The sequence below is a fragment of the Capra hircus genome, chromosome 10 (assembly GCF_001704415.2).
Source record: "Capra hircus breed San Clemente chromosome 10, ASM170441v1, whole genome shotgun sequence".
Classification (NCBI taxonomy): Eukaryota; Metazoa; Chordata; class Mammalia; order Artiodactyla; family Bovidae; genus Capra; species Capra hircus.
The window spans coordinates 26050665-26059881 of record NC_030817.1 but is presented as its reverse complement, the minus strand read 5'-3'; the positions used below and the strand labels follow the sequence as shown (position 1 = coordinate 26059881).

Genomic DNA, 9217 nt, shown 5'->3' with positions numbered 1-9217 from the left:
TCTCTGTTAAGTAAAGGGGAACCAGGCAAAAGCATTTGTCTTATTTCCTTCTCTGAGATGTAAGAAGGGGAAGAAAGGACCGTAGTGGGAGTGTAGTGGGAAGCATGAACTGGTGCTGGCATTTCATTCTTTCTCTCCCTGCTTCATGATGTACAGGTTGGGGTCGACCTGGTGAGGCTCTTGAAACTCAAAGCTCAGAATGTTTGCTGTAGTTTTAATTTGCTGTATCTTACTCAAATGGTCTTGAGTTCTCCAAATACTAATTAATTGACGTGATATAGTCTAGACAGAGCCAGATATGGCTTGTTAGCTTGTAAGTCATCACTGAGAAGTATACATTCACTGTTCTTTATTTCAATGCAACAATCCTTTTCGGTTTCATTCTTCTATTTTGCAAGCAAAGCTAAGTTAAACTTGACTGAATTTGAGGCTGTCAGTTTTAAAATGTATGTTTCTTGACTATAGTACAAGTCTCCATTGTGAGATATGCTGTGGTTGGGCAGAAGGGAAATCAAGAGACCTGGGTTTGAAATTCGCTCTGCCACCTGCTCATTGTGGGACATTGGGCAAGTCATTCTCTCTGTACCTTGATATCTTCAGGGGAAAAGTAGACACAATCATGCCTCCTTCACAGAGTTTTAAAATCATGATATAATGTTGAGTGAGAGCATCATTAGGTCATCCAGTGCTGTGTACAGGCAGCTGTCAGGGGCCTTAATGCAGGAACTCTGAGATAGAAGAAAGCACTGTTGTGGCATGGTTAATTGTAGAAGCTTTGTAGACTGACCTGGGTTTACCTTTCAACCCTGCCCCTCAACTAGACCTTTGTCCATGAAGTTTCTTTCTCAATAACCTAGTCTTTAAATAGAGATAAATATTCCTCAGGATCAGTATGAGGATTAAATAACCTAGGGTATAGAAAGTACTTAGCGCAGTGTGGGGGTATGGTATATTGGAATTTGGATGACGGTTGTGATGGTGATTATTTGAAATCACCTGTAAACGTTTGGCTTGGACTTTCTTCATCTTAAACTGAGGAGATTTAGTTACGGGAACACAGTCATGGAAATAACCATCAGTTTCAGTGTATGTATCTGGGCCCCTAAAATCACTTATTCTAAACTGTATTTTTTTTAAGAGCCCTGGGGGAATGATTCTCTCTGTCCCTCCTCTATAAAGTAGCATTATCTCAGCACTTCTGGAAAAGCCTGTTTATGACTTCTTGCTTCCTGAGTGCCCGTGGGGAAATTTGATTAAAACATCATGTTGATCTAGGAAAGTGGGTGATTATATTAAGGTTTGCCATGGCTGTTTATGACCATAAACGGATACTTCTGAGGATGTAAAGGGGACAAACAAGATGAGGAATAAAGGAAAGGAAATAATTCCTCATTTCTGAAGCAAACAACATTTCCCTGCCCAAATGAGGAGCCCTCTTCTAGCATCATGGCCCATTCTGACTCTCTCTGCAAAGTCACTTAGAGTGTAATTCACATTCCTTTGGGACTCTCTAAATAATTCTCTCAACTTGAGCCTCCTGGGGAAGACCCAAGACATTGTTCTGGCATATGAGATCCCCAGTTACCTATGGCGTAGTGTCTGCGCCCAGGAGAGCTGGCTCTGCTGTTGGACATCACAGCAGGCAGTGGCACTGTGAAGATGATGAACAAATCATGCCGGCATTCCACAGGAAGCCCCATTTTACTTCTGCAGGGAAGCAGTTTTTACTCTAGAATCAGTGCTTAATCTTGCCCCCTATGAAAAAAATAGAACCCGTACCCTAGCTGTTGGCTCTGACAGTAGAAATCTTAAAAGGCTTGAGTTCTCAAGAGTCAAGTTAAGGGCGACCTTAATTTAGCAGGAGGCCTTCAGAAACATGCCAGGGGATTCCCACTGTACCACTCAGGTTACCGTTTTGAAATAAAGCACCGTGGATGACAGCTTTAGTAGAAGGTCAGACAGTGGGGATCCTTAACCTCTATCCCACACTTATTTTTCAGATGATGTGAGTGCTTGGAAAACAGTTATGGGGAACATCCTAGAAAAAGCATTTTCCCCTCCACGTGGGGTTCTCAAACTGATGTGTCCAGCTGGGAGAACTGTCCCTGAGAAGTAAAATATTCCATATAGTGATCGAAGAAGGAAAGGCAAAATGAGGTTTCCAGGAAGAGGTTTGTGGGACAAAGTGGAGGGGGCGGTGACTCGTCTTTTCTGGAGTATGACAGACCTGGCCTCAGTGGTGCTTCTGAGAATGCCTGCACTAGGTGAGGAGTCTAGGGCACCATCCTTCCAAGCCGTTCGGCAGAACTCAGTCCTCACAGAGAGCAGCTATCATGTCAGCGGGTTATAAACAGGCTGACTGAAGGGAGGCTCTCTCCCTTCCCTACCCTCGCAGGAAAGGAAGTGAAACCAACTGTTCACGCCTAAACCTGTCCCTTTTGTGAATGTGGGGGCGTGTGAGAACGACAAGGGTGGAACGCAAACTTTAGAAAGGAGGACGAGTCCATATAACAATGGATCCAAAACAAACATTGCTCCACAAGGTGATCAGGAGATGGGCAAAGAGCTCTTTGTGTTCCTGGTAACTGTACCCTCCACACCCTTGCTGTCAGTAAGTGGACCAAATTCACCTTCTCAAGATGCAGATAACATTTAGTCAGCCCAGTACCCACAGAGAAACTAACGTCTTCCTGACCGGAATCCTCTGACCACCTTCCCAGTGCTTCTGCCACCTCCCCTTTCTTCTCATTATCACTTTCTTTCCCCAGTCCGGAAGAAGAGTCGTAAAGGAATAAGACAATTCACATTTCCCGAAACTCCACCTGCCACTGTAGACCTTGACCAGAGCTTGCTTTCCGGACAGGAATTGGGACCTCCCCTTGATCAGAGGCTCCCTCTCCTCAGCTTTCGTGTGCTGCCCACCCTCAGTTCTGCCTGCAGCCCCACCAGCCCTCCCCACTTGGTCAGGGAAGAAGACACGCAGAGCCTGGCCGTTTCCACACCCACCCTTTATTGGACTCAGCCCACAGGCTGGCTCCAGGCCTTCACTCTTCTCAGACACTGCCCATACAGATTTAGGACGGTGCCATCATTCTGTGAAGACACAGAGCCCACCCACGCCTTGGAGCCTCAGGCTGAATCACCAACCAGAAGGTTGCAGGGAGGGGAAGGAAACAGGCAGACCAGAAAGGCAAGGCTCTTCAGTGAAGGGGACTATCTGAAGGGAAAGCCTGGGCCCAGCAGTCTTCTGAGGGCACAGTGGATGCTCAGGAAAGACACTCAGGGCAGGAGGAAATAGACCTGCTAGTGTCTATATGGCAACTTTGAGGAGGCGCTTGATGTCAGGCTCGATGTTAATGGTTTGGAAGGTGCGGCTGTAGCGGCGGAAGGGCTCCCCTTCCGGCCCAATGAGGAACTTCTCAAAGTTCCAGGACACATCCGAGCGGCGCACGGGGCTCCAAATGATGAACTTGGGATCGGTCATGAGGGAAAACGGGTCGTCATAAGGGTAGGGGAGCTTATCCTTCAGGTAGGCGAAGACAGGATGCTCATTCTGACCATTCACATCACACTTCTGGACAAGGGTGAAGGTGGGCTGGAATCCACCCCCAGGGCGGACATACTTGAGGCTGTTCAAGATCTCTTCATTCTGACAGTTCTCCTGGGGGAGCAAAGAGACAAAGAGCTTGGAAAAGGCAAGGGGAAGATGGAGGATCTACAAAGCCTTTCACTCTTCTGTACTCCCCAGAGTCATTCTTTAGGTATCTTCCCCCTTCCTATTCCGTCTCTTCATTCGTTTTGCCCTACTCTTGAATCAGAGTTTTCCCTCTCATCCTGATGCTTTGCTGTCGTTTCTGAAAGTTCTCTAACATCCTAGTTTGGCTGTTCTTATACTGAAGATTTAGCGCTTTTGAGCTGTTGGTTCTCTCTCCAGTCCACCCTGAGCAGTTCTTAGGGTATGTCTGAATCTTCAAGGAACCCTTCAGCTCAGGGAAGTAGAAAAAAAGGGAAAGGAGGCTCAGATCACACTGCCTAGAACCCTTCTTCCACTTATGTAGCTGCACGCACACACACACATACACACAAGCTGCACACACTCACATCTGCATGCACACACACTCACATGCGTGCTGCCACCTTCCCTTTCTTTCTGCCCTGATTGTGCCTCTCTTCTAATTACCTGTGAATGCTGAATATAGCCTTGGCCTCTGCCCTACTCAGCTCCTCAAACTAAAGGTGAAATCGAGGTCTAGAAGAATGGGATTTATAGCTTCTTCCTTTCATCTTGCCTCATCCTAGATCTGAAGTACAAGTAGGCGGAAAGTTTGATGAAGGAAAACCCCATCCAAGGAAGACTAGCTTTCAGGTGCCATATAAAGATAAAATAGATTAGCACCAACAATGAATATACTGTATATGAAATTACTTCATGGCCACTAGGCATGAATCAAATAGGATAAAGGGCTTAGGCTTCTGGAATAGGGCAGGGGAAGGGGAAGTTAAGGAAGGAAGTGCAAGAGGGCCAAAAGGTGTGCATGTGTAATTATGGTCCCTTCCTCTTAGACCTTGCCCTCGGCTAGAATGCTTCAGCCCTATTACCTGTCTTCTCTCCCTGCTGCCAGCCCTGTCTTATCCCTGCTTAGGATTCTCCTCCCCTGACAACCCTCAAAGCCCCATGGAAACCCTTATTTTCCACCCCCACCCCCAAGTCTAAGAGTCAGATACCTCCCTCTGGGAAAAAGTTCCTGCCTCTGACCTACTAGAACCAATTAGTACAGTCAGTTCCAGGCCATCATGACATCTTGAGCCCGGAGTTGATGGCTATTAAAGTCTTATCTCCTAATGCACATGGCCGGCTGGCTACTGTTATGTTATGAATTCCCTCCAGCAACTGGCTGGCCTGAAGTGATGGCTGGAGGCACCTCTGAAGAGGTTTAGCCTTTTCTCTATCTCTTGTCCTGGCCAAGCCTCGAAGAGGAATTGAGACAGGGAAGGTACAGTGAGAGCACTCATGGTTTGGGCTCCGGTTTGTCACACCAATGACATTTCAGCCTTCCTGCCTGTATCTCTGCCAATCTCTTCCTTGCCTTCAGGCCTCTGTGAATTGAACCAAAGGGATTATACTTGGAGGGTTCACTTAGGGACATTCTGCCTGCTTGTGCTATTAAAATCCTAAGGGAAAATAGAAGAATCCCTAAAAGATAACTTGAGGTGTGTGGGCTAAAGATGTGTAACAACTTGACCCATTAATCAGGGACATTGAGGAGCATATGATACCCAGAGGAGACATGCACTTTACAAACCCTTTGCCTTCCCCCAAATTCACTCTCCACTTGGCTGGTTTCAAACAAACAAACAAAACCTTTCAATCTAAATAATAAACTTGCTTGCTTTTTCATATTACTTTGTATTTTCCAAGTTACTTTTGTAGCTTTTACACTATCAACCTCGCAATAATCCTTAGTTCCCAGCTCTTCTGACCCCATGGACTGTAGCCCACCAGGCTCCTCTATCCATGGGATTTCCCAGGCAAGAATGCTGGAATGAGTTGCCATTTCCTTTTCCAGGGGGTCTTCCCGACCCAGGGATCGATTCCTTGTCTCCTACACTGCAGGCAGATTCTTTACTGCTGAGCCACCAGGGAAGCCCTCCTATATGAGACAAGTGGTATTATCCCTAGTTTATGGACGAGGAAACCAAAACAGAAAAATTGAGTGGGCACTGACCCATTAAATAGCAGAACCAAGTCTAGTGAGAACAATGGTCTCCTGAGTCAGTTCAATCCTAATTTGATTCTTTATCTTCTGTTTCCTCCAGTCATTCATTCAACAAATATTTAATGAGTGTCTTCTATACCCTAGGCACCGAGGACACAATGGAGAGAAAACCAGACCTGGTACCAGCCCTCATGGAGTAAGTGTAGTAGGAAGACAAGAAACCATGAAAATCCACATCTTTGGTGTGCTATCACAGACAGACTCAAACTGACTTTCCCCTGGTACTCACCTGTACCTACAGACCTAGCTTAACAAAACATACCCCATAACTCCAGACACTCCAGCACACAGCCATTCTCCCCCCTCCTTAGTCCCCTAGAGCTTCAGCAGTCCAACTCCAGGGGCCTCTCACCTGATGTCCAAATTGATTGCAAGGGAAGCCAAGAACCACCAGGCGCCTGGGGAAGCGGCACTGCAGCTCGTTGAGTTGGGTGAAGTCCCGGGTGGTTGTGCCTCAAAGCGAGGCCACATTCTCAATCAGCACTGCCCTGCCTCGGAATGTATTGAAATCTACCTTCTCCCCATCCAGGCTGATAGCACTGAGGTCGTAGAAGGACTTGGCAATGTAAGCCATGATGGACGTGCGGAGTGAGCGGCAGAGCCTTGTGAGCCCACTTAAGGGTCGATTAAAGGGGTGGGGAGGAAGGAGGAGCCAGGAAGGATCTCACAATGGGGCTTTGAACATCCCCAGGATGACTTAGCAAAAATAGTCACCTACCCGTAAGTGCTGTTTGAACAAGAAACTTGCTCCTCCTATTTACAGACTCTGAACAAAGCCACCTCCCTGCCCCACCCCTCTAGCAACCTGGGAAGGGCCAATGTGTTATCTCTGAGTAGATATCAATAATTCACTGCTTGCAGGAAACCAGAGCCCCAGAGGTCGGAGAGGAGGAAAAAAGGGAGGGAGGGAAGCAAGACTGACTCCTGTTTGCCCCAGCAAGTGGTTTTCACTTGGCACAGACATTTATTGCATGCCTGCTGAGTGCTGAGCTGTGAACTGTGCAATTGAGAGGCCAGGGTCTGCCGAGGGCTGAACGACAAGGAAGGGAATTGGGTGCATGTCCGCTTGACTCAGACTACCATCGAAATATACATGTTACTGTTCACATTTCTCTCTTTGGCCATTACCTTCCACAAGGATAAAATCAAAGAAACCCTTGGGAGGATGGTGTGTGATTTTCTAAAATAATGACTTTCGGTGCTTCAGCTTGCACCCAGTCTGAAGAGGTGAGGCTAGGTTTGTCTTGAAAAGTCTTTCAGTGAATGATGGTATTTGTCCCAGAGGGTACATCTGCCCTTGCCCCTACTCTGGGCCATCTCCTCTAATACCCCTCACCCCGCTCCCAAAGGGTGAGGAGGATGCAGTCGCTTGTGGCTGGGATAGCAGAGAAGAGTCATAGAGCAGGTGGGTAAACTCGGGGCGGAGTTTACCTTTTTTCAGACAAAAGCTCAGGTCCTGCAGACTTTCCAGAGGCGGTTGTGCTGGTCATTCTCCACAGAAGAAAGTGTGCATGGAGTCAAAGCTGCTGTGGTTCTAGACCCAGCTAAGCCACTCAGTTTTTCAACACATCTGGGGACCTGCTAAGGGCTCTCAGGGGAGCAGAGCCCCGGAAGCCCACAGAAACTATAAAGGCCTAAAACTTCACTTTATCTTTCCAAACGCCCACGGATGCAGCAAATCAGGGGTTTGTTTTGTTCTTATTTATTTTTTAATGCCTGGATTTTTCCATCAGTAAAGCTGGCAATTAGGCTTTACCTGGTTTGGGGATTTTAGAGTGAAAATTCAATAACAGTGCAGTTGTTTACTAGAGAGTGTGTTCACAGGTATGTGTCCCTTGGGAACCGTCTCCAAGACCAAGAAGAAACCAGGCTTGGGAGCAGCTGGTCTTGAGAATCTGATTTGCTGGGAGGATGGAGCAACTCTCCAGGCAGCACCTGGCTTTTCTGTGTTTTGTAGCCTATTTGTGGCTGTTCTTGGCAACAGGGAAGCCCACGTATCTCCACGGGCTGCTCCCCACAAACAAGCCTCCATTACCTAAGTGGGGAGGGAAACTTTTGCCACTAGAAGAGGCGGCAGGAAACACAGAGAGAAGTATGTTCCCTGCTGAGGCTGGGTGGAATTCCTGGGAAAAACCAATAAACGTCCCCCTGAAGCCGCTGAGTCAGAACTTGGCCCTGACAGTGGGCTGAACTTTAACATGAACTTGCCAGATTCACCTGCGTGCCTGGCACTCCCCAAGTACTCTCAGGCTTCCAGAAGCCTCTTACTGACTGCCCTTCTGGGACCCTCTCCAGGAAGACCACGCACATCCTGAGATGAGAGGTAGGGGTTCTGTCTTCCTTAGGTACACGCCATCTCTTTCCTTCAGGACACTTTGAGTCACCCGGGCTCTCACCTTACATGATTGAATAAAATTGATGAAGCTCTGCTAAGGTAGCTCTTTGTTTCCAACTTTCCCTCAAACTGGCCCACTTTTCGGAAGCTTGTAATTTTGGACATGCACTAACACAGCTTTCTACAAGGACAGTTGTTGTTCTGGAAACTGCACTGGCCTTAGTAGGCAGAAAGCCCTGGTCAGCGGCTCCCAACTCTGGCTGCAATTGAGAATTGTAGTTAGAGCTTTTTCTAACTAGAAATGCCAAGCTTTCCCCTCCAGAGATCTCCGTTCAGGTTGGTCCTTTTCAGCTTGACTCTGCCGCTGTACCTTGGGGCCCCTAGGCACCTGTTCCCTTTTCCGTTGAACCTGGATAATCACCTTCCTTATCTCACAGAGAAGTGATTGTTCTAATGGAGGAGATAAAGGTTTATGAGTTCTCTGTAAATTGGAAAATACAGATTTAAAATTTTAGGCTACCATTGCCCTGCCTTGTTTTACTCCGTCCTTCTTGTTTTAGCTTCACTTCCATTCTCTGCCTCTTCCATCAACTCCAGCCCCCAGGCCCCTAGACTCCACACTGTCTCGTTCTCTGGGGGTATCCAAGCATAGTGAAGTGAAGTGAAAGTCGCTCAGTCGTGCCTGACTCTTTGTGACCCCATGGACTATAGAGTCCGTGGAATTCTCCAGGCCAGAATGCTGGAATGGGAGCCTTTCCCTTCTCCAGGGGATTTTCCCAACCCAGGGATTGGACCCAGGTCTCCCACATTGCAGGCGGATTCTTTACCAGCTGAGCCACAAGGGAAGCCCAAGAATACTGGGGTGGGTAGCCTATTGCTTCTCCCAGGGGATCTTCCCGACCTAGGAACTGAACCAGGGTCTCCTGCATTGCAAGCAGATTCTTTACCAACTGAGCTATCAGGGAAGCCCATCCAAGCATAGAGCTAAGATGAACTTCTGAAAGATTACTTAATACTGCCTCATGCCTTTAGGAAGACCTGTTCCATTCCAAGAGATGAGAACCTTCTTGGCTCTTAGATATTCAGCATTCCCCCCACTCCCAGC

General features: G+C 47.5%; 1 protein-coding gene across 1 annotated transcript; it reads right to left on the bottom strand.

Moving 5' to 3' along the window:
- On the bottom strand, nt 2990–6479 carry GPX2 (glutathione peroxidase 2). The gene is made up of 2 exons (XM_005685982.3): nt 6130–6479; nt 2990–3661 (listed from the first exon to the last, which is right to left on the bottom strand). Exons 1-2 carry the CDS (start codon nt 6349–6351, stop codon nt 3311–3313), a joined length of 573 nt encoding a protein of 190 aa, XP_005686039.2. The 5' UTR covers nt 6352–6479; the 3' UTR covers nt 2990–3310.